At 37.8% G+C, this 24,940-nt stretch overlaps 1 protein-coding gene across 1 annotated transcript in view; it reads left to right on the top strand.

The window, feature by feature from the left end:
* Positions 1-24,940, top strand: part of LMTK2 (lemur tyrosine kinase 2) — a 40,739-nt gene that overhangs the window by 2,768 nt on the left and 13,031 nt on the right. Inside the window, exons 2-7 of the mRNA XM_051631848.1 lie at positions 10,468-10,592; positions 11,404-11,548; positions 13,523-13,596; positions 14,114-14,232; positions 15,571-15,658; positions 22,078-22,211. Coding sequence (XP_051487808.1) covers positions 10,468-10,592; positions 11,404-11,548; positions 13,523-13,596; positions 14,114-14,232; positions 15,571-15,658; positions 22,078-22,211 — 685 coding nt within the window. The remainder of the gene's footprint in view (positions 1-10,467; positions 10,593-11,403; positions 11,549-13,522; positions 13,597-14,113; positions 14,233-15,570; positions 15,659-22,077; positions 22,212-24,940) is intronic.

Raw genomic sequence — 24,940 nt, 5'->3', positions numbered from 1 at the left:
TATGAGTTGTGAACTTGTGAAGAATTTAATGGGCTTTTCATAAAAGAGTTATTTCAGGATCCCACAATTCTTCACCTAGCAAGAAGGGTTGCTTCTTTGAGAAACATTTTGATGTGTGTTGCCCTGAGCTTCTTACAGGAAAGGTGGGAATCCACAGAAAAAAAGGAGGAAAGTGTCTGTAGTTGTTGCAGTGTACTTTGCAGAGGAGGTCACAGAATATGCCCATAATAAATTAGCTTCTCTTTTGTGGAGGAAGCTGGAAAGCAGGAAGTGGTGGTAGCAGGTTTTAGCAAGACTGGATGGGATTCCGTGTTCAAAGATGCTCCATTTTGTGGGACTGCTGTGGAAGTATTTCCAGACTGGGGGACTGTCAAGTTCCTAGGGCCTCGATCAAGATGAATGATGCTGTTCTTCTTAAGTATGGCTTCAGTGTGTTTGCAGATGAAGGCATGCATTGATGATGTGTTCTACATTCATCTTGCATTTTTGAGGTTGTGTTTCTGAATTAGTTATTTTTTTCTTTTCAACAATAAGGAGAAGGGGTAAAGGAAATAAGGGTTTTGCTGTTCCCCTGGTAGGATACATAGCAATTACTGTAGAATACAGGAAAAACAAGTTGTTGAAGATGCTACTAGCTCAAAATACTTAGATTTAATTTATTCTGTGAATGGAAAAGGAGGATACTGATATGTACTGTGGTAGTTGTGAATGTAAAGTTGCACTTTAGACTAGAGGTGAGAGCTGGGGGCAGGTTTACTGGAAAGTAGTTAATAGAATAAAGTACTGTAGTTGTTTTGAGCCTGTGGAGTGGTTTTACTCAAATGTATCAGGCTAAGATGACTTTAACTTTTAGTAATGTGTGGCTGAAGTAAGGGCATTTGGGAACTACTCTTTAGCAGCAGCATTTTTGCAGCCAAACATAGTGCATTATAATCTGAGACTCCTGCTCAGACTCTTTGTTCTTCTGACTTGGGTTCCCATACCTAAGTTGGATATTAGGAGGAAAGTCTTTACTATGAGGGTGGTAGGGCACTGGAACAGGTTGCCCAGGGAGGTCGTGGAAGCCCCATCCCTGGCAGTATTTGAGGCCAGGTTGGATGGGACTCTGAGCAACCTGATCTGGTGGTAGATGTCCCTGCCCGTGCAGGAGGGTTGGATCTAGATGTTCTTTAAGGTCCCCTCCAACCCTAACCTTTCTATGATATGATACATGATTCTGTGAATGTCATGACAATGAGTCCTTGTGATGAGCTTGGTGATGTACGGTCCAGAAGATGCTTAGAAAATGGTGTATAATGTTCACAGCCATACATCTAATTTATCTACGTGTTCGTGCAGCTGTATCTGGTGTTAGCTGGCCATAGATAATAAGTTAAAACTTAAGTAACTTAATTTGTTAACATGAGTTCTGTAGTGTATATATACTCTTGAGGAAAACTCTTGCTTTTGAGTTGTTTGGCTGGATGTTTTACCTGGAGTTCTGTCAGACTGGGGCTCTGGTTGTGGTTGCAGCCTGTTGTTTGGTACAATGTAAAATTTTTGACACTTGCACATAGTAAGAAAGCAATTTTCTAAGCATATGCAAGTGAATGACTTGAATCACTTGGAGTTAAGAAAAACCTTGCCTATGAAGCAGGGATTTTAATCAGTGATATATACTTTTCTTGGGAGTGGTCTACCTTTCTGCCTACTTTCAAGCATTTAACTTGTTTTTTTTCTCCCTATATTTATTTTTCTAGCTTCTGTCCTAGACAGTAATTGTAGAGCTAGAGCTGCTAAATTGTCTTTTATCTTTTGTTTCCATGTGAGTTTGTGACTAAGGTAATAAACCAGCCTTGACTCTGACCTGCAGGGATATTCCATGCAAGCTTTGTTCACAGGCTTGAGTCTACTTTCTCTGGCTATGGAGTGTCTGGACTTTGCTTCAACTAAAGCAATCCTTACAGGAGATAATTTTCTGAGGTAATTTCTCACATCTTGAATGCTTGGGTGTATTTGACAATACCTCAGGTATCATTGCAGCATAGTAACAGCACTGATCAGAAACATTCTAAAGGTATGGTGTCATAGCATCAGGCATGGCTCATGGGTTTGAAAGGACCCATTAATTAGTGCTGATTTTGCCTCAGATCCTGTGTAAGAAAAGGAGTTTGTGTTACACAGTGAGATGCAGCATTCTGTTTGAGAAGCCCAGAAGACACAGATTTTTGGGGGACAGAACAGCTGTCAGGCAAATCTGAATAGAAGTAATTTTCTGTATATTTGCTGTAGCCTGGTTTCAGTCGCTATTCATGTGTGGTTCACCTGTGCATGATAAACAGCCCCTCTGCCAGTATCTTACCAGAGGCTACAAAAATAACAGCACTGTTCCAGCCCTAGTGCTCCAGTTCTGCAGCAGAAGAACATAAGAAGCATGGAGCCTTCCTTAGATTTTAATTTGGGTCTGCCTTTCTATTTGGTGTTCACATCTAATATCTGGAGATGGTTCTGGATACAATTTGCCATAGCTTAGATGCTTTTATTGCTTTATATAAACTCTTTGTTTGTATTGCTGTTATGAAAGGTCTGGAGCAACATGAGTGATACTAGAAACATTTTGAGCCACTTTTGTACTCAGAAATGTACGAAGTGTCAGGAAAGCCATTTCAGTCTGCACGTATAGTTCAGGCACTACCTGTACCTAGTTGTTGGCCACATAAAGGTAGTGTGAACAGCCCATGTCAGTGAACTGTCTTCTGAGGAGAAGAGTACAAAATGCTGGTATGAAGCAACACCTTGTCAAATGTTACTACACTTAGAAAAGTTTCATTAATGGTAAGGAAACATCCCTGCAGTGACTTAACAGCGACATGACTTTGATAGGGCTGTCTTTGCACCCTGAGACTTTCTTGGTGTGAAAGAGATGTAGAAAATTTTAAAAGTAAGCTTTTCGAGTTCTGGCTTTTAAGCGTTCAGCCTGTAGACCAGATCTGGTTCTCTTAAATCACTAATTCATCCTATAACCTGTTCTTCTTAAGGATCTTTCAGCTATGAATAGGGATGACAAATAGTACTGAATAAGCTATTTTGGCAAAATGTTGCTGCTTGCTTTCCCACATTTCTTAACCCAGCTGTACATTGAAGTTGGAAATGCATCTACTGTAAAATCTGAACCTTCTCATGCTTCTTTAAATGATTGTGGTCTACCCTGTTTTTTTTAAAAAATCTACAACTCCTGTGTCTCACTGTTGAAGAAATGATTATAATGTAAAAACATACTATACTTGATCATGAATTGATTTTCCAGAAACACTCCTATGGAGGCACAGGATACATGATTATTTAACATGTATTTTTTTACCTCGTCTTCAGATGCCTTTGTGCAAACACGAGATTCTAACGCTGAAACTTCAAACAGATCTTGCTCTGTAAACACTTGAAGTACTAGCCTATATTTAGTCCTTATTAAAATTGAGCAGTATGCTGTTGTATGAGTAATTCTTTGACATTACTAAGGAAGGCTTTAGGGTAATAAATAAGGACAGAACTGTAAAACTAACCCCACCTCACAGTTTTACTAGTTAATAACTGTTAAGCCAGCACTCCGGCTAGGACAAGTATTCAGAAGAAATGAGGATCTGAGGTGTGTTCTGAGTATGCTGTGCTACATGAGAATCCAGCATTGACCCAGATATTCTTGCCTTAAAATATGTAACCTGTGACACCTTTAGTACGAAGTGGACTAAAGTAGCTATAGAAGATCATTTGAAGCACACCATGAAAGTATTTAGAGGGAGCATGGGATAAAATAGTTTGAAAAAGTGTTGGCTTAGATTGCAGGGTAAACATCTTGTGTTCTTTGTAAGGGCAAACAGGAGGGCTGAGATAGCTTGCCAAGAATTGTGGACATAAAGAGTTACATATCCAGTTTTGATATGAAGTAGCTAATACTTCTTGAAAGTACTGTAACTTGTTACGTAGGACAATACTGATTTAACTGTGGAACTGGCATTTGTCACTATAGAACTTAATCAGAATACAAGGTGGGTTGGAGGAATGTAGCAGAGGGGTTTTTTATTGCCTCGTGGTGAAAAGCTGTAAGAAATTGTTTCTTGCCATCTTCAGTACCCTTATTTCTAATGATTAACTGTTGTTTTTCAAAAGAACTGTTTGTGCACGTTTATTGGCCATTAATGCTGCCCACCTCCCCCCTGACGGGCCTGAAATAATAGAGTGTTAGGATAAGATAGGGATTGTAATGGACAAGTTGAATAGAGGGGTGAAATGTTTTAATTTTTATATAGAATAATACAGTAACAGAGTAACCTGGATGTAATTTTTTTTGTTGCGGTTGTTCCACTGCCTCTGAAAGTCTTGTAATCTTACATCTTTCTAAGAGTGAGTCTTTGATTTAGGCCATGTAACACAATTCAGATTTAGGCAGAAAACAGTTTTATTGACAAGCTGTTAATTACTGCTTCTTGTATTTGGAAAGATTAAATACAAGTGTGCACAAGTAACTTGGACAGCTGTAGTTTTAAGTCCTTAAGAGGTTTTTTTCTTGAGACTGTGTCTAGTAATTAGAATTTTCCATAGTTGAAAGGAAGAAGGGAAAATAAAATCAGGTGATAAAGTGCTTTTGTCTAAAGCTACATTTGTAATATCCGTGTTGAAGCTTGCTTCTGTTATTTATGTAAAATTTGCATTATCCATTATAAGGGTAGTAATAATGTCAGGAGAGGACAGGCTTTTGAAATAACCCTACAATTAATACCATATTAATTGTTTTTTTTCCTGATTATTTTTACTGTTTCAAAAGGTGAAATATCTGTGTTTTCTTTGAATAGCAATGAGTACTAAAAGTGTCTCGAAAGCTGGAAAGTTCAGGTATAAACTGAGAACCTCATTGAAGTCCCTTAAGGTGTGTTATATATGCCTGTTCTAAGGAATTTGCTCAATGAAGGAACATTTCCACTCTCTATTTGAAATACTTCGGGCGTGTGGAAACAGTTTTAGATTTCATTTAGGTGCTGATGTTGTTTTGAGAACATCAAATCAATGAAAGTCATCTGAGATCTTAGGAAAGTTACTTTTTGTTGTACTGGTAATGGTCATTCAAAGCAAAGAGCTGACTGGTATTTAAAGTGCCTCTCATCCAATTTTATTTTTTTTTTCCAAAAGAGATCTGAAGGGCAAATAACACTTCCTCAAAACTTGTGTTATTATGTGTTGTGTCTGTGGTGGTGATTTGAATGCAGTTCTAAATAGTATTTTGAAGCCTGTTGTAATACAGTGTTGCACAACTGATGGTGCTGCATACACTTCTGCTGAAACTGATTCTCAAAAATGTTGTGTTCAGTTATTAAATGGAGCACAGCAGGAAAAAATGGAGATTATGGAAATGCAGTAGCTAATGAAATGTGCTCAAGTGGTGTGTTCATTTTTTTGAGAAATGCAGGAGTTGCAATGCGTCTTGTGCTTTACCTGGTCATAGAAATCAGACATTACCCAACAGACATATCTAAAATTACTTTCAATAGGTTTTTGTTGTAGTATTGTACCTGTTAACAGTAGGCCTGGTTGTGTCTGTGTTGGTTTTGTGCCATTTATAGCAAACCTCTGATTTCAGAGAGTAAATAAATGCAGAAGAAACCGTTTGTGAGGAAAAGATAATCTGAATCTGACACCTGAAGAACTGGGTAGGAGTCAAGAGCACTTTCCCACTGTAATTAGGGAGCAAAGTTTGATTTGGTCATTCATTAGTATTTTCAAGGCTGCTTTGTTCTGACTTTGTGTTGTAAAGTAACATCTCAGTCCATGATCACATAATTTGAGGGTGTCCATGAGGCAGTTTGAGTGTGACTGCTGTCATGCTAGATTTGTGCTGGAAATAGTTATAGCTATTAGTGCAGAACTGCCATTTATATAGCTGCTCTAGCAAGAAAAGGATCTTGCTCATGCAGTAGGACTGTTGTTGCATAGCAACTACTGTGCTGAAAGCTGAAAATTAGATGCTCCCTTGAAGTTCACTGTGTCCTAATAATGCTTAATTTATCTGGGCCTTGCACTGCCTTTATCACAGTAGTGAGTGTCCTTTATTGATGGACTAAGTAATGTCTGTCATGTACATTTACTTTTCTTTTTTCCCTTAGCTTAGAACTGTGTGGTGATGTGCATTTTTTGAAGGTTAATACCTTAACGTGATTAGTCACGTTGAACCAAATTTGAGAGCCAGAGTTCAAATATCATGGCCTTTCATAATCCAGTGGCACAAGGGCAGGCCTGCCATCCCTCGTGGACAGGCAGTCACCTCTGGTCCTGTGTCTCTCTGTGTTGGCTGCTGGTTGGCAAGTGAACATGGATGAGCTCTTTTCTCAGATGGTCTGCCTGTTGCTCCTAATTAATGGTAGCAAAGGAAGCCACAGGTGGATGTCTTATGTGGGTATTTGAGGCTACTGTGGGCAAACTGAGAAATTGGATAGAGAAGGAAACCAGTTCTGGTGGGAAACCAACTTATGTTTGAGTAGTTGTTGCATGTAATAGGAAATTATCTTACAAAGAAAGTAGACTTGAAAGAAATTTAGGAAGGTATAGAGAATCCTGACTTACATAAATTGCTTTGAAATATACTTGGTATGAAAATAACATTTTTTCCACCCCTTGGAACTTGCTAATACATACTGGAGTGTATGTTCTCCTGTCTATACTTGATCTGCAAATGCCAGCGTCATTTATCATAATTGTTTTTTCAGTGAGCATATTCATGTACTTGCCTGCACACAGGGTTTGACTTGAGATGTGCTGTGCTCAAATTTAGACTTCAGTGTAAAACTTGCTTATGAAATGGCAGCCTTCAGAGGTGTTGAAGAATCTGCTTCAGTACCTGTTAATTAAATACCTATCTCAGCCAGGGCTTTGAATTGTTTATGGTACTGTACACTTCTTAAAAGTGAGTAAATAACAGGATAAAAGCACTATTTAAAATTGTGAGGGTTTGAAAAAAGTCCTTATTTTCTGTGTTGATAATTTGACATCATCTAGATGCCATTTTGGGATGAAACACTTACTAGCACAGAGTTCTTTGTAAAGCATTATGTTGTGTTAACCTTGCAGTAACACATATAGTAACACAGACACACTGCATCTCCTGCTTGTTTTAATATAGTAGTGATATAATCCAGGCTGCTTCCTCCTGCTTAAGTAGTTTGGATATACCAGACCAAAGTAGTCTAGACTGTTTGCAATAAGTAAGAGGAAGCCTTATATTGTTGGCATTATATATATATAATTTTTGGGTCTGTTTTGCACTTTCTGTTCTAAAGAACAGTTTCTAAATTCTGGTTAGATATTAAGATGTAGTAGATCATTACCATGTAGGGGTACATTAAATATGGTAGGGTTTTAAACTGGGAGGATATGTTGAGTAAATTTACTAAGATCACTACTTTTAGAAGCTTGTGTTAGGATTCTTCTGCATTCATTATGAAATTGAGAGTGATATTTATTGGCTTTTATCTAGGTTTAGATGAAAAATAATCTGAATCTACAATGTATTTTTACAGATTTTTATTACAGAAAAATTTTCTGCAGTGACTATATAAAATGGTCCTTTGTTTACTTGAATTGATTTCTTTCTGGTTGCTTTTTTGGTCAGGATTTTACAGTAACTAGCTGTCATTCCTTTATACTTACACAATTTACAAATAAGAGGAGGTATTAAACATCTACTGTTTCAGTTCTGAGAAATTTTACTAAGCTCCAGTGAATTAATAAATGGATGGAAATAGTTGGAAAATGCAAACGAGCTTAGACTGCAGCAGGTTTTCAGCATTGTCAATCACCTGTTCCAATACTTAATCAGTGACTTCCATCACTGAATATGTATTTATCCAAGCTATTAAAATGACTTAAAATATTTTTAGCCCAGTTGTAGGTTGCCATTATTTTATACTTAATTTTACATTTCTTTAAAAGTACAAATTAAAAGATACCACTTACTGATGAATACAGAGACATCAGATTTTTATCTGAATAGAGATGGATCCCACAAATCTCAGTAAGTAGCTCTTATGAGTCATCTGAAATGGTATTTTGTAAGTGTTGCAGAAACCTGCCTGTGATAATTGGTGTTTTTCTTGTATTAAAGCATCTTTCTAGAACTATGTGAAATTTGCCTTGTGCTTTTGGAAGTTTAGAATACTTTTGTCTTCTGAATGAACTGTTAGTGGTTAGCTGCCTTTTCAAAGGTGATGTTGGCTTTCCTTTCTTACTGTTAGTTCATGCACATAACCTTTTCCTGGGAATTATAAAAAGTCCTTAAGGTTAGGAAGTAACATAATGAACAGTAGCATTTTATTTTTTTATTCATTCTAGGACATTTAGAGGAGATGGTTTCATTATGGGGAAGGGGGTAACTGACATAAACCTTGTGTATTTTAGGCTTGATAAATGTGTTGTTTCCTCTACAGAAGGAATTCCAACCAAAATGTTATATTTTTAATGTAAAATAACTAAATACGTGTATGATAAGTGCCGCTTATGATTGTTAGTGCTCCCGATGTCTCATTTTGAGTTAAATAAACTAGAAAACAAGCATAAGACCACCAGGAGCTTGGATTCTCCTAGTTGGGTTTGCTGTGATAACTTGCAGCTTTTGGGGCGTGTAAAGTGGGATTGTAAGATGAAATGAGCATGGTAATGTTTGTGTATACACGTGTCATGGTCAGGCTGTTGTAATTTTGATAGTCCAAGAGCATGAGTGAGAATTTGTAGCTAGAGATAACACCTTGTACTAAGGCCAATTAATATAATTACAATAGATGTACTGTTGGGTGCACAGACCCCTTGTCAGCTCTTGAAAAGAAGCAGTAAGATTGAAAGCAGTAAAGCAAATTTTGAAGAATTGCTCAAACTCTTCATAGAGGCTGGTCAAAAAGACCATCTAGAGAAAGATGTGGTGTTTGGAGCAGGGGAGGATGCTAATGAGAGGTGATACAGCTAATCTCCTGCAGGGAGCAGGAAGACAGCATGGCTAATAAATCCATGTTAGCCATTTGGGCATCAAAAAGGAGATGTAGTGTACCATAAACCCAAAATAAGTTTGATAGCTTTTTTAGTGTTTTCTACACTTGCCAACTGAGTGTCTTTATACCTGCTTCTTAAGGATCTAGTCTAAAGTTAGTCTTCAAATAGCAGTCTTTTAAGATGGTAGTGCATTCTGTCATGTTCTTGGTGTCCAAGTTTGTGCAGTGATTTACTTTTGCTTGACTAACTTTCTGAAAATCCATCTGTTTTACTGGATGAGACAGTCTTGAGGGTTCTGGAGCCTTGCTCTTCTACTAGAGGGAATATATCTTGTAATTGTGTTGTGTTCCTGGGTGTTTATTAGTCAGGGAACACCTGCATCTGTCAGTAGATGGTCTGCGGGGAGTTGACTTCTCATTTCAGTGAAGCTGGTGGTAAAGGTGAAGAAGTTGTTTAGAAATTAGGTGGGATGGCTTGGGAAAAGTTTTAAATTTTAATTAGTAATATCTGGTAACATAAATATGTTTACTTTTTTGTAGTAAAGCTACCTTTTCTGATTTGGTTTCAGGGAGAAATTCAAAGGAATTTCTGAAGTTTTATCTAAAGCTATTACCTCTGTTTTTGTTACAGTAATTTAGCTAATGACTTCATAAAATGCTTGTACTTGTGGTTTAGGTAATTTTCAACCTACTTAATAAGGTTACTGAACATCTGAAGGAAGTAAACATAAATCAGCTGTTACCTTCCCCTTTTTCCTTGTTGATGCTTACAAATGGAAAAACACAGGTGTTTTTTAGAAGACTTGATTTAAATGAATTTAAATTGTTCTGATGACAGATTATTCAGAGATTTTTTTTCTCTTCAGAATTGTGACTAGAAGGTGAGCTACAGAAATTGGGGTGAAGTTGATGAGATCCATTGCACTTGGGAAACCAACCTGTATATTTGGCAGACTAATGAATGCATTTATTGAAAGAGACAGTACTACCTTATAGTAATATATCTTAAATTTATACACAGTCTTAAGTGAGGATTTCTAGCTACCTTTTCTCTTAGGGCAGGTGTCATGAGAACAGGAGGGGCTCTCTTAAGGCAGCCTCATGGAAAATGTCTTCAGAAGGACCAAATTTCTAATATCTTTGTTTTGATACCTATATAATTTTGTAAAATTAAACACAATCCTGAGGCTTGGGACTATCACTGTTCATCACCTGCTTCAGTAAATTGTGCTGGCTGTGGCCTCTTAGCTTGAGTCAAGTAAGTCCAGACGGTGCTGGTAGGTGGTAGAGCACAGGTACACTTCACCAGTATGTCCTTTCTGTTCAGTTTCCTCTTATTTTTATCGTATTCAGAGTTACATGTTCAAACTGCATCTTTTAAATAAATGCAGATGGTAATGTGTTTTGAAGGAACTTCTTAAAGTGATAAACATTTATATAATACTGTGTACACATTTATTTCTAGGAGAAGAAGCTACAGCTGAAATTTCTTCATCTTTTGTGGTTCTGTCGCTATGTACTCTGGTAGTACTGGTAATACTGCTGGTAAATTGTGCTTCCTGCTGTAAAGACCCTGAGATAGATTTCAAGGTAAGCATCAGAAGTTACAAATGTATATACATGTGGTATTCTTGGCTGTGTTCTGATATTCAGAATACTTATTATTTGTGCTAATACTTTGCAGTTAGTGGCACTTCAGAGTCACTGCACATTCTCTTCTGGAATAGCCAGCAACTGTATTTCTACATGCTGTGAAATCTTGCTGCAACCATCTAAGTACTAGGTCCATGCTGCAGTAAGGGTCTTTACTGTCTTTTCAAAAACATTATTGCCTATTTAGATCAGTAAAAAGCACAGCCTTGGGCAATTTTGGTGTAATTAAAGAACCATTTGGTGGGTTTTATGTGTATTCTTTTGATTTGTTTTTCTTAGTTTGCTGTCAGGATTTGAGACACTCCTGTCCAATAAGAATTCTGAAGATCCATTTCCACTGTAGTCAAACTCTTAGGAGAAATTGTTACTTCTGGAACATCTGTTATCAGTGTTCCTAACTAAGTTTTGTTCTCATTTCTAAATGGAGAATATTTGGCCTTGGCTTTTGGTAATTAATTCAAAGCCAGGGATAGTATTTAAAGTTAAAAAAACAAAACAAACAAGCAAGAAACTAAGACACCCCCCCTTTTTTTTTTTTTTTGTTAAAAGCAATATATTTGATACTTCAGTATCTTTAAATCAGTAATTGCAAATCAGGAATAAAATACTAAGTCTTTCACTGTTCTTAAAAAGAAGCTAAGCCTCCTTAACGTGGTCATTCAAACTAAAAGAAGCATCTTAGTGCTAATTTTAAGGCAAAGATCAGCTTGTTTACTAAGGTGTTTTTTGTTGTTGTTGTTTTTTTCAGGAATTTGAAGATAACTTTGATGATGAAATAGATTTTACACCTCCAGCAGAAGATACTCCATCTGTTCAGTCTCCAGCAGAAGTGTTCACTCTTTCAGTTCCCAGTATTGCTGTACCAACTCCCTCCCAGTTTCCAACTCGTGCAGGTAAAATACTATTTTTAATGAAAGCCCCAAATTCAGCGATTTTAGTCTAAAAAATGGAGTGTAGTTGATTGTTTGACTTTACTGTAACAAGTTAATTGTTACAAACTTACTTAGACTGAGTAAATTTATTTTGTAGGGTATAGGATAAAATGTTTATTTATGGCAGGATACCTCGAAGGTAGCTTAAGAGAATGAGAGTAGCTTAAGTAAACCTCTCCAGGGTACTTTCATTTTGCTTCTATATACTTAAAGGCTTTGAAGTGCTCTAGGGCATTAGTGACTTCTGCTCTTTTATGGGTTTTTTTCGTGGCTAAGTTGTCCTTAGGTTTTAACCATTGGCCTTAAATAGAAGCAAGAGTGAATCTAAGCTTACTTGACAGCAGTGCTGCGGTTTCAGTTGCGTTGCTTTCTTAGTGTCACTGTAGACTTTTTGTGTGATACTGGTAAGACAGAGCATTAGATGTCTTTGTATGAAGTTTTTTTGGAATGTATTCTTTAAAGTAATTCCCTTTGTAAAAGGAAACTTAAGCATCTTAAATATTGCAGGCATAGTTTAGCATAATGTAGTTCTTGTAATACTTCATATATAGTTTATACAGATATTGCTTGTGTTGTTTAATCATTAGATGTTCAGGGAAGCTTCTATTGGAATTTGAAAGTGTAGAAATTTTATGAAACACTCACCGTGCTTTTAATACAAAAAAAATATATTATTACTTCGTGTTTTAGTGAGTGAGAATTACCTGTGAAAGATCTTGCCAGCTCTTCCAGTAAATCATATTGGTATAAACATTGTTTATGGAGATAAAATCGTGGGCTAGAATTTTCAGTCAAGCAGGTAGTGGTGATGGGAAGTTTTTGTTTATTGGTATTCCTAACCAGTTAGGCAACAGAGGGAAAAACACTACTGAATCTATTCTATAGTACAGAGTCTGCCAACATCTGGGTCTTGTATTCTATCTTTTCCCTCTCTGGGCTCTTTATGTGCAGTATTTTTAGCTGGAAAATGTCCTCCTTCCAGACGGTAGCTCTAAGTAGGACAATTGGGCTGAAGAGTAAAGCAGTTAAACCCTTTCTTTTAAAATGGTAATTCTATATAACTATAAATGTTAAGATGTGCAAGCAATAAATATTGTCTTGGGTTTCTACTTTTAGTGACGTAGGAAACTTTTTAAAGTAGGTTATTTAAGGTGTAAGCCGGTGAAGGGTCTAGAGCACAAGTCTTTTGAGGGGCAGCTGAGGGAACTGGAGTTGCTTAGCCTAGAGCAGGGGAGACCTTGCTCTCTACAACTCCCTGAAAGGAGGTTATAGTGAGGTGGGTGTCAGCCTCTTCTCACAAGTAACAAGCAATAGGACAAGAGAAAATGGTCTCGAGTTGTGCCAGGGAAGGTTTAGATTGGATAATAGGAAACACTTCTTCACTTAGACGGTTGTCAGGCACTGGAAAAGGCTGCCCAGGGAAAGGGTGAAGTCACCATCCCACGAAGTATTTAAATTACATGTAGATGTGGTGCTTAGGGGCATGGTTTAGTGGTGGCCTTGGCAGTGTTGGGCTTACGGTTGGACTCAATGATCTTAAGTCTTTTCCAACCTAAAAGTTTCTATGAATCTGTGGTTTGCTCTGTCAAGCTACCGGGCATGATACATTTTTATATTGGAATTAAAATTCAAGCTTTTTTGCTTGCTTGCTGAATGTATTAAAAGTTGAAAACGTACATTTCATAAGAAGAATCACTTTTTGTAGGGGCTGTATTCTAGTATGGTTTAGAAGCTGGACCTGAGGGGAGTTTTGCTGGAGTGCTGTTGTCACAACGTTACTTTCATACTTTTATGTCTGTTTGCTGCTTAGTCTGGAAGTATGCATGTAACTGGGAATAAATATTGTGGGAGCTTGCATGATTTCATCAGCAGTTGGTAACTTTGGCCATCTGAGTGGTTTGATACATGTTACATCTGTTTCATTGTGTATGACAGATGGATCAAAGTCTCAAGTTGCACGTCAGAGTCTAAACTACATCCAGGAAATTGGAAATGGCTGGTTTGGAAAGGTGAGAGGTCTTTTTTTTTAATGTTTTACTGCAGTGTGAGTCTGATTCCTAATCAACCAGGTTACTGTATTTCCATTAAGATGGTACCCTCAGGGGAAAAAAGCAATAGCATAAGAAAAACTGCAGTTGAAATTAGAAGTTTCCTTGCATGCACTTTTTAGCTATAATCACAGCACGAATCACTGCTTCTTTAATTTATCTGTAGTTTCTTACCAGTTACTTAGAAGGTAGGCATTTTAGTTCTGTGATTTGAATATATATCAGTTACTGTCAGTGCTTTCTAGGAAAAAATGTTAAGAAAATAAGTGGTCTTCACTAGAAAATGTTTTCTGAAAATCAATGAGTATCTCAATTGTTAAGATGTATTAAGTACAGGTATTTAATTACCAAAGCTCTGCATGTGTTTACCAAAAAAGTCAGAAAATATTGCAGTATTTTTTAGTTTTGGTTTTCTTTGCAGGGAAACTCAGGGGTTTTTCCCTCTGATTAAAGACACTATGGTTATCTTTTTTTTCAGGTTCTACTTGGAGAGATCTACACAGGCACTAGTGTAGCAAGGGTAATAGTGAAGGAGTTGAAGGCAAGTGCGGGTCCTAAGGAGCAAGAACAGTTTTTAAGAAATGGAGAACCATATTAGTAAGTGATGTTTCACAGCTTGGTTAACTTACACACTTCTTAGTACTGCATATGAATGATGAACATTTCTTTCATTGAGTGTTATTGTCTCTAATTGCCCTTCCTTGTAACTGAAATGAGTGTCTTTGAAAAGTGAAATACAGACAATCCAAAGTGAGCAAAAGTTGAGCTTGCTTAGAAATGTAAATGAGCACTTTGCTTAGCTGTATTTGGTAGTTACTGTTCAATACTGGAAAACAGTTTTGTTTATCAGATTTTCTTCCACGGATTTTGGAACAAATTCCTATTATTGCAAAGCACCCTTATGCCTAATTGCTTGCCTCAGAGTTGAAGCTTAGCTCCTGTACTAGGCTTTCCTGTTAGAAGCAAGGGAACTGGTAATGCTTTATGTTTTCAGATACATACCAGTTTCTAAGTGCCACATAGTGATTAAAAACTAATTTTGTTCAGATAACTTGCAAGGAGGTTTGTGCACACGAAACCCCCCCAGAAACTGAGAAATTATTCATTTAACTGGAAATGCCAATAAAACAGTGTTATTTGATGTCTTTTTCTCGTATTATGCCTGAAGGATACTGTCTTGTAGGGGTTGAGCCTTTGTATATTTGAAAGGTATTTTGTATATTAAAGGAAGTGTAATTTCTCTTCCTGTGTTTTGGAAATAGTGAAAATTCTGAGCTAACTGCCACAAGGTAATGGCTTTTGTAGATGACTGGGAAAGAGAGGGATATTGTAGCTCACTAGACATGCCTCATAATGTGGTTTACCTTGCCTGAATGTACGACAAGTGAGTGGTCATAGAGAGCTTTCCAGTCTTGGTGCTTTCCAAAGCCTACTCTTATTTGCATTTAGGCTTAAATTGTTGTCAGTAGTCAGAAAAAGAAATCTAGTGCCTCCTGCGCATTGGCACAAGTTGAACATTAAAGCAATCTAGAGAAAGTAACTGATCTGGCTGGGAACTAACCTGGCTAAGAAAAGATTTAGCTTTTAGCCAGATCAGTTCCTCGGTGTAGTTCACAAACCAGTTGCATGCAGTTATTTTTTGTATGAAGGATGGTGGTAGGATGGATGTGACTGACTTGTGGAAGTGCTGGAGTTGGTGATTTTGAGCTCTTCTGGGTTTCAGCTGCTCTCAATGTTATGCTGCAGAAATACAACAGAGGGAGAGAGGTGCAAATGGTTATCTATGGCTTTGGATGCTTGGCACCTTCTGTTCCTGCCACCCCCCCACCAATGTTATGTGTTGAAACTTCTGCTGGGGATTTCAGTGTGTTGCATTGTACTGCAAATCATGTCATCTGTGATCTTTCTGGCTTTAACTGTATTTTTTCACTCCAGCATCCTTCAGCATCCAAATGTTCTCCAGTGTATTGGGCAGTGTGTGGAAGCCATTCCTTATCTCCTAGTTTTTGAGTTCTGTGACTTGGTAAGTGCACTTATACAAAAGCCTGCTGTTTTTTTCTTTTGGTGTAAGTCATATGTACTTTATTTACTGTCCCTCACTCATGGAATAATTATTTTTCTTTCTGAGAAGTTTTCTGAATAACAAGAATTTCTGAAGACAGACTTTTGTGGTCAAGAGACAGACTACAAGTGTAAATGTCTGTTCATACTATTTTCAATCATACAAATTCCAGCTGCTTGTAGAATGATCTGAAGAGGAAAATAGCTGTTCTTCCTTTGACAACGGAATTACTAGTCTCTTTCAGTCTGCCTACATCATGTAACAGGGAGCATGGAGGGGAAAGGAGGTCATAGAAGTTTTTTATTGCAGTACAGTGTCATATGCACGTGCTCACAATCACATCCTGAATTGTTTGCTGTCTGTGCAGCCATTAATGTGCTTTTATTAGCATTTCTATGAAAATGTTTGTGGAGGAAAACGAGGAAAGAATTTCCTCCCTTCTGCCTCCCCACTTCCAGAGTACCCAAATTTTACCCATGCTGTGCAGCTTTTGATTAAAATGCAATGACAGGCTCACTTGCAGAATCAGTAAGTGTCTCCTAATAGCTAGAATTTTCAGTATCATCCTATTCTCTTGCTGATCTTTCTGTTACTGTATTTCTGTTTTCACTACTTTCTTATCCTTCTTTTCTTTCCCTCCCCCTGCCCCAATCAACTGCCTTATTATGCTGCCTAAATACCAGAAGAAATGCTAACAGCACAGTGAAGGGTGTTCTCTCTCCTTTCTGCTCTGCTGTTAGTGCCACAAAGGCCAGTGAAGATGGGAGGGATAGTTGCACGAAAACCTTGCTCAGCCACCGCATTCCTGGGCATGTGTTGGAATTTGCATAAATGTTGTGAGAAGGGGGTGGTGTGCATGTTCAGAAACTTTGAACTGTGCCCGGGATACACAGAGACTTCAGAGACTAAAATTTGAATATGACAATGGATCCATGGTCTGTGAAGACTTTAATTACTTTATTGTAGCATAACACATGATTAAAAAAACCCCAACAAACCCAGGACTCCAGGTGGCTATCCAAACACTGGCTTCAGTGGCTGCTTTTGAAGTTTTTGGTCTGGGTATCATTGAAAGCAAAAGTCCTTGGAAAATGTGAAGACAGAAATTAACTCAGAAGTACATGTGTGTTATTAAGAAGTAAGTATTTCAGAAGACAGTTTGCATTTATAATATGCAGCAAGATCCTTTTTTACCAACTTCACTGCTACAGAATTTTCCTTGAAACACAGGCACACAGATGTGGTTCTAGTTGCATCAGTTGCCAAAAGAAATCGAAATAAGAGTTAAGATGAACTTTTGAGTTTTCTTGAGAAACATCAGTTAATCTGTGACCTTAAATAACTTTTATTTTTAATTACTGCTTCTTTGCTCAAATGTACTATCTGTGGTAAGTTAATGAAGCAGAAGTGCTGATAAAATAATTATTTTCTAAGTGGAAGAAGTGCTTGAACTTTTAGAGTGACTGATCAAAGTGAAATGTTCTATCTTTGCTAAGAATTAAAAAGTAGATGCCTAAGGTTAACCAGATAATGTTTTTTATAGATTTTCAACATGTAGAAATGAAGTAATTCTTACTGCTTTCTAAACCTGCTACTCAAATTGGAGGTTCTTTAAGAAGGACCCTTGAAAGTTTTATAGAGTCTAATAAATAGACATCCAAATCAGATTTAATTGCTGCCATGTTTTTAAATAGTTATGCTATTTAATCCAACTTTGAATTTCAAAATGGAGTAACTTTTCAAGATTGCCCTACTTTATGTGTACAGGAAAAAAGAAAAATCCTTGTTTGATGCCTGATGATTAATGCCAGAAATTGTCATGATCCTGCAGAGTAATCTGGAAAGGATTTTACTTAAGGGGATAAAATAGATTTTCACTTTAACTGGAGGCAGTAAGCTTGACAGCCAAAGTGGTAGTTTTATGTATTTGAATGTAGTTAGGTAATGCCTTTGGAATGGAAAATAAATGTCTGTACTGCTTCCTATTCCAAGTGAACTAATACTTGTTTTTAGGAAATTATGTATTACAGTGAGTTAAACATTACTTTTGTACTGAAAGTCTGGCTCACTTGAGGAGTTCTTACTTGGTAGAGCTGACTATCTCCTAGACATCATGGTATTTCATTCACTGCACACAGAGAAGGGCTAGGCAGACAAAACAGTGCTCCCTGGAATAATTTATGCAGAGCTTAAGACAAGTGCAGTAAGCTATCTGGGTATCCCTGTATGTCACTAATTCTTGTTGTAGTCCCAGGGCCTAGTGTGGGAAGTAGCAATATTGGAGTGAGGGGACAGGAGAGACATGAAGAAGGGAGAAGTGTGAAGGAAGCCAGACAGCACTGTTTGGAATAGAAGGTATGGCTAGATAGCTTTTTTTTTTTTAGTAGACAGGTTTTTAGTGGAGTGTCAGTAGGCTGATATTCTAGAAGCTGCTTTTTATCACTGTGGCTGGGATGGCAGTTACTTGGATTTTTTTAGGCTCTTAGTAAGTGATCTTGAAAGTTGGCAGCTTCTTCTGTACTTTGTTTTCTGAAATTGGGTAAATTGAAGGGTGTGGTGGTGCTTCCAAAGTCTGGCTTTTCAACAGAAAGATGATAGGGGCAGCCAGAGTTGAAGTGGGTGACTAAAGGTTCAGGTATCTGTGGTGACTATATATTGTTCAAATGGGAAGGTTGAGAAATACCTTCTTCTTTTGCTAGCAGTGGTATAGTGCTGTGCTAAAGCTCTTTTCCTTGTGTTACTGGTGTTTTAGGTATATTTACACAACAAAGAATAAACTTGTTTTAATCCTTTGTGCTTATGTGATTAAGAATTTGATCTTTAAGAAAAAGGTGGCAATTATATCAACTGTGTCGGATAGGAATTTTAAATATCTTTAGATATTTAGATATTTTTCGGTCTCTCTCAGCAACATAGACCTCATTTTACAAGTTGGGCATATTAAGTAATGAAAAAATTTACTCTACTGACCAACACAGTCTAGAGGGTACAGTGGTTGTTTTCTGTGCACTCCTTCATATTCATAGCCTACCACAACATGTGCCCCTTTTGCAACTTCTCTTATTGGGATTCTTAGCCTTTTTAGGGCCACTTGACCTTGCCTTGGCTGCTCAGGCAGCCCTGTTGGATTATCAGTTCCCAAGCTCCTTGGTGCTGAAAGGTCTTGGTCAGAGGTGCTGGAAACTGTAGTGCAGAGATACCAGAGCTAACTGTTTCAGTAGCAGTGTCATGCAGGCTAGCTTCACTTGTTTTTTTGGCCATATAAACTGCTTATACATTTCTTTTACTCAAGATTGCTTATTTGTGTGTTCAGTAACTGTATTTACTAACATTTAGCCTATTTTATAATGTAATCCAAGTTGCTCCATGTCCTTTGCGTTGCAGAGCTGGTCAAGAAATGGCAGAGGTCAGTTGCACATGAGTGATTTAAAGCTTTTACATGCTAATTTTCCTTTGCCTGTGTTTTACCATTTAGAAATGGTAAATAAAAAAAAGAAAGGCTCAATGAGTTCTTTACCCCCAGTCCACATTTTCGTTTGCTTAGTATGGTGGTGCAGTTTTCTATGAATAGTTAACTGTTCACTGTTAAACATTGTAGATTGATGCCAGGTTAAAAATAGTGGTAGCTGGCTTATTAACTTTAATGTATTACGCAGCTGAGTGTGGCCAGCATTTTGTCAGCACAGCAAATCTGCTAATGGATTGACATAATTTATGGGTAAAGGAAAGTTATTCAAATGTGGAAGTAGAATGTATGTTGTGAGGCTGATTTGCCTATCAGATTTTTACAGAAATTCTTCAAGTCTTGCAATTCCCTGGACAGATGAAATCAGCAGGATGCAGTATTTGCCTGGAATGCCCTGTAGCTTGCTTTAGGATGTTGCTGTTAGTGGAAGGTGCCTGTCTGCAGTGGTTCTTTCTTTTGGGCTTTTTCTAACTACTAAAAGATCATCTTCAAATAAAACCCAAATATTTGCAATATTCTTAACCAAAGAGTTGAGCAAATCTGTTTAACAGTCATGGTCAATATCAATATGAGGCAAATAGTAGATACATCACTGGTATGTAGTTAAAAAAAAAAGGGGTTGACAGCTCAGGACAACTTGAGAAATCAGGTCTGCTGGGTTCAAAGACTTTGTGCTCTTGTATCTGTTTAATATTTCTTAAACTTACATATACTAAACAACTTTCTGATACTATAGATGCTCTGTACCATACAGCACTTTCAGGCATTTAAATGGTAGTGACCACAGGTACTTCCTCTGTTAATCAGTGTTGGAGGGGGGGTGGCAGTCCAGCATTTGAGTGTATTTATTGGTTCCCCCCAGTCTGATATAAGCAATGTCCTTTTAAAGCAATACCAAAAAAAGAGGTTTATGTTTTTAACCTTTATTGTAGCGTTAATTAAAATAAAAGGTGAAAACAGAACTGGTATGTTTCAAGGTGCTGGATTTAAACAAATTTTATTTCCTGAAAAAAAAAATGTGTGCCCGTGTGAATTATTTAAGAAATAAGGGATGTCGCTCGGCACTGCTGTTAATAATGCATTTAAAAATTAAGTAGTAACTCCTCGGTAAGTTTCAGGCATCCTAGGAACTTAATCCGTCTGGGACAAACCCAAGTCGCCAGTTACTGTTGGAATGGATGTCAACAGTTTTGGAGGGTTTGACTTTCCTCAGACTCTTGCTGCCACCTAGAGTCCGTTGAGCTTGGTGCTTGATGTTCAGGCTCCGGGACTGGGACCTGGCTGTCATGGACACGGTTCGTTCCGTAGTTCTTTGGAACTCTGCTCTAGTAAATCTGCTCTGGCCAGGTTGAAAGGGGCGTTTGTGTTTCTACATATATACATGAGCCAGTATGATATTGAAGCTGTAATTGTAAGTAAGAAGACTTTCAGGAAGCATTTAAGAAAATGTGATTCTGTAGGATGCAAATACATAAATGTTACCTAATTAGTAGCTAAAAACAGAACAAAGAGAATGTAATGAAGGTGCTACAATGTTAAATAGTATTAGAAGCTATGGATGCTTTCTCACAAAGTGCTGTAGCTGCTTGCAGCCTAAGTGGTACGTAGAAAGCAGATGAAGGTAGAATAACTGTTTGTATGTTCTGTAGAATCTTTGCATGTTTTCAAAAAATTAAAATGAGGTTGGTTTACACAGGAGTAGTTTCTGCTTTTAAGTGTACTGCCTGTCCCATGGTGGCTTAATTTATTAAATATAACCCAGGTTTGTGATGTGTTACCTCAGTTATCACTGCACTGTTAAATTTTAATGCACAGCACAGGTGTCTGTTGCTTGAACTAATAGTTATAAAATCTCATCCTCAATTAACCATGTCAAGGAGGAATGAGATACTTCAGTAATAGCTCCGTAATGTAGATGAGCACCAGAGAAACACGAAGTTTAGTGATCTTCAGTCTTTCTGAACGTCACAGCACTTTCTAACCAGTGCAAAGACTCCCTTGTCGTCTAGTCAGTCATAGAATCATAGAGTGGTTTGGGTTGGAAGGGACCTTAGAGATCATCAAGTTCCAACCCCCTGCCATGGGCAGGGGCACCTCCCACTAGACCAGGTTTATTCCAAGCCCCATCCAACCTGCCCTTGAACACTTCCAGGGATGGGGCTTCCACAGTGTCCCTGGGCAACCTGTTCCAGAGTCTCACCACCCACACAGCAAAGAATTTCTTCCTGATATCTACTATAAATCTATTATCTTTCAGCTTAAAACTGTTACCCCTCATTATATCACACCATGCCCTTGTAAAAAACTCCCTCTCTGATTTCAAGACTTCCCTTCAATCTCCTTCCAGGCCCAAGATTTAGCCAGACAATGCACATGGACATCTAGAAACCAGAATGTTATGCTGGTGAAAGAAGTTGTGATGTATCATGTTGTGCAGTCTCTATATAAAAATACCATCTGAAATTGCTAAACTTACAGGAAGTCTGTATTTTAAATAATGAAGATATGGGCGTGGTAGCTTGAAAGTCCAATTGTGAAACTAGGAACAATAGTGGCATGAAAAACTCGTTCTCTTCCCTTGCTTGAGTTCATTTACTTTAGTCTTGCTTTCCTGATGTTTGACAACTTTCTTATTTTACCTCTGTTCCAAGGCTGTTCTTTTTAATGGAGTGCTTCTAGGGGTTCATTAATTGGGTCTGTTGCTCAGCTTTGCCTAGGTTCCAGTAAAACTGCTGCCATCCTATCTGTTCTTTGGCTGGAGTATTACAGTGCTTTTTACACGTAAAGCTCTGGTGGTCTGGCAGTGTTTGAAACTCTCTTCAAATGTGGTTAATCAATAAGTTCAGTTAGTTCTTCATTAAATGTTTTTAAAGTTCAACCAACATACAAGGCTGATAAGTGATTTCTTTTACAGGGTGACCTAAAAACTTACATCTGCAATGAGCAGGAACACATTAAAGGAGAGTCACAAATAATGCTGCTGCAGAGGATGGCGTGTGAGATTGCTGCTGGACTTGCTGTAATGCATAAGCATAACTTTGTGCACAGGTATGCTCTCCAAGTAAATGGCTTTTGGTTATGATGCACTCTCAGACTTAGAGATTTTCATTAAGATCTGTGCATATTGAAGATTGTTTTAACAAACTTCCATCCAACTTGCATATCCGAAGTCGTGAAGGTGTGATGCTTATGAAGATGCCAGTTTAACTGCAGTAGCTGTGGTGTTACACTTCCCACCTGGTTGAAAGCAGCTTTTGAGGTTTGCAGGCCATAGAACACAACCTACTGCTCAGCCAGTACAGAAGATGTAGCTGTTTAATTCTTGGCCAAGTTATATTTGCTTTGTTTATTGTGGGGGGAAGGGATGCTATAATGTTAGAATGAATCTTGCCTGCTGTGTATTTTTCATAGGCTATATTTAGAACTTCAGTTTCGCAACCTGTTAGCTGTGTTACAAAAATTGGAGAAGAACTAAAAATGCTGCCTTTCTAATGCAGTAAGGAAGAAGCTGACTTCAGATGAAAAACTAAGCAGGTGTTCTCTCACTGAATTAGTGTTCATGTAACCTTTCAATCTTCAGTAAGGGAGGTAATCAAATTTAGAAGAAATCATAACGGGAGAACAATTTCATTTTAATTGGGTGGGGGAATGTTTGGTTTATTTTTAATCAATGAAGTTGATACTGAAGAATTGCAGTAGTAGGCAAAAGGGTGGGTAAAAATGTACTAATGAAACTAGTAGCTCAGAATTATGCCAAAATTTTTTTTTGGCTTTAAATGAAAAGGTGTTAAGGAACTGGAAGGCATCAGCCTGGACTCAGCTGGTGGCTGATGGGCAGAGGTATTCTTTTAACCTGTTTAACAATTTCAAATGACTTGAAGGTGCTACCAGTTGTACCTGTCAGGCTGAGCGATCACTTTTTCTTCTGTTGCAGCAGCATGGCTCTGTAGGTATTAAATTTAACAGTACTTTTTCAGTGAAATACAGTGAAACCTGATAAATAATTATTCTGTGGATCTGCAGGATTCTCTTTGTAAATGTTTACTTCTAGCAACACTATCCTGATGCTGTCAGAGTAAGTGGTAAAGCTCCAGCATCAGTGATTTTGTTGTTAGTGGTAAATTCAAGCAGCCAGAACTTTATTTTCTCTTCCAGGTTATTTATTTAAATAGTATAAAACAAGCTGGAAAGCTTTGGGGTGTGCCTGAAGGTTACAAATGTATTTCTTTCCAGTAGAGGAACTGTGTGGCTTTCAGACTGTTTGTACTTCAGAGCCTTTTTTTATGCCACACAGAAGCAATTGTGAAGTTCTTCCAATGCAGTTAATTGCCTGGTACCCTTTTTGAAACTGAGAAGCAAAATATTTGAGCAATTAGTCTGTGGAGCTCTTTGCTGTCACAGCTGCAGTTCTGCAGTGAGCATGCAGCTTCATTAAACTTGCATAAATTTCTGAGTTTGCATGATGAGTTTTCTAAAACAGCTCCTTAGTGGTATTACAGCAGCACTGCTGGCTACAAGTACTTGTGGTCTGGTTTATGGTGGAAACTGGAAACAACTTCTCTGTGATTTCAAGAGCTTTTTGTTTTGTTTATTAAAGGATGTTGTGAAATACATTGCTCTTTCTGATGGCCTTTTTGATAGGCTATCTGTAATTCTAGTTACTGTAGTGTATGGTTCTGTTCAGAGGAACTTATCTAGGTGTAAGATGTTACTAGTTGCTTAGTATCATAATGTAAATTGTTTAATCATAATGTAATCATAATGTAAGTTATTTAAACCTGATCTGAGTTGTTGATAGATGTTGCTCATGGCAATTACAATGCAAGACATACAGTGACAGGTGTTAGGTAAAGAGGGACCTACATCCCTTTAGCATGGGAACAGCCACAGTAATCGACATGGTGGAATTATGAGTAGGATCAAATAACTGCACATACGTTCTGTCTGTGGTTTGAATGCTTAAGAGTTTACTTCATTACTCTAGAGAAGTGACTACATTTTGAATTTTTTTATAAAGGACAGCATTATGGTCTAGGCTTGTGGGTTTTTCTGTGCTTGATTATGTGCCTCTAAATGGATTCTCTTTCAAAAATGTGGGAGGGCCTGAGGAGAATTATGTCCTTGTGTTCACAAACCAAATCTTGTTCAATAAGTCAGCTGTAAGGAGAGACTCTGTCAGTCTGCTTTTTCTGCAAGTGGCAAGTGTTTATATACAACTATGGTTCCCAATACTCCAGTGAGATATGGGATCATTTGTTGTCTTACATAGGTTCTAAAACTTAATGAAAATGTAAGCAACAACAGAAATATCTTAACATGTAGTTTGGACCAAAATTTTGCTTTTGAAATGAATCTCCCCTGTTACTGTGCATTATAAGTGTGCGTGATGAGTTGGTTTATTGGAGCACACTGGTTAGTGTAGAGGAAATCAAAGAGTCAGAAAGGTAGCTCCAGGAGCACACCTGTTTGCACCTAGCTTGCTTCAGCCTTTTAGTAGGATTTATGTCTGTTGGATAAGGCCAAGTTGGATGAGGCTTGTGCAGACTGGTCTAGTGTGACGTGTCCCTGCTCATAGCAGGGAGGTTGGATCCCGATGATCTTTAAGGTCCCTTCCAACCTTAGCCGTTCTACGATTGGGCTGCAGCTCATGTGAGTGACGTGGCTGGAGTGTTTATAGCCTGGATGCTGAATCCTTAGAGCTGGTTGTTTCTCATTACTGCTCTGCTGCTGCTAAGGCCTGCTACTTGCTACTAGAACATAACATTCTGCTTTTATTT

This window comes from Apus apus, chromosome 14 (assembly GCF_020740795.1).
Source record: "Apus apus isolate bApuApu2 chromosome 14, bApuApu2.pri.cur, whole genome shotgun sequence".
NCBI lineage: Eukaryota > Metazoa > Chordata > Aves > Apodiformes > Apodidae > Apus > Apus apus.
The sequence above is the reverse complement of the archived record's forward strand: the minus strand, read 5'-3'. Positions and strand labels throughout refer to the sequence as shown.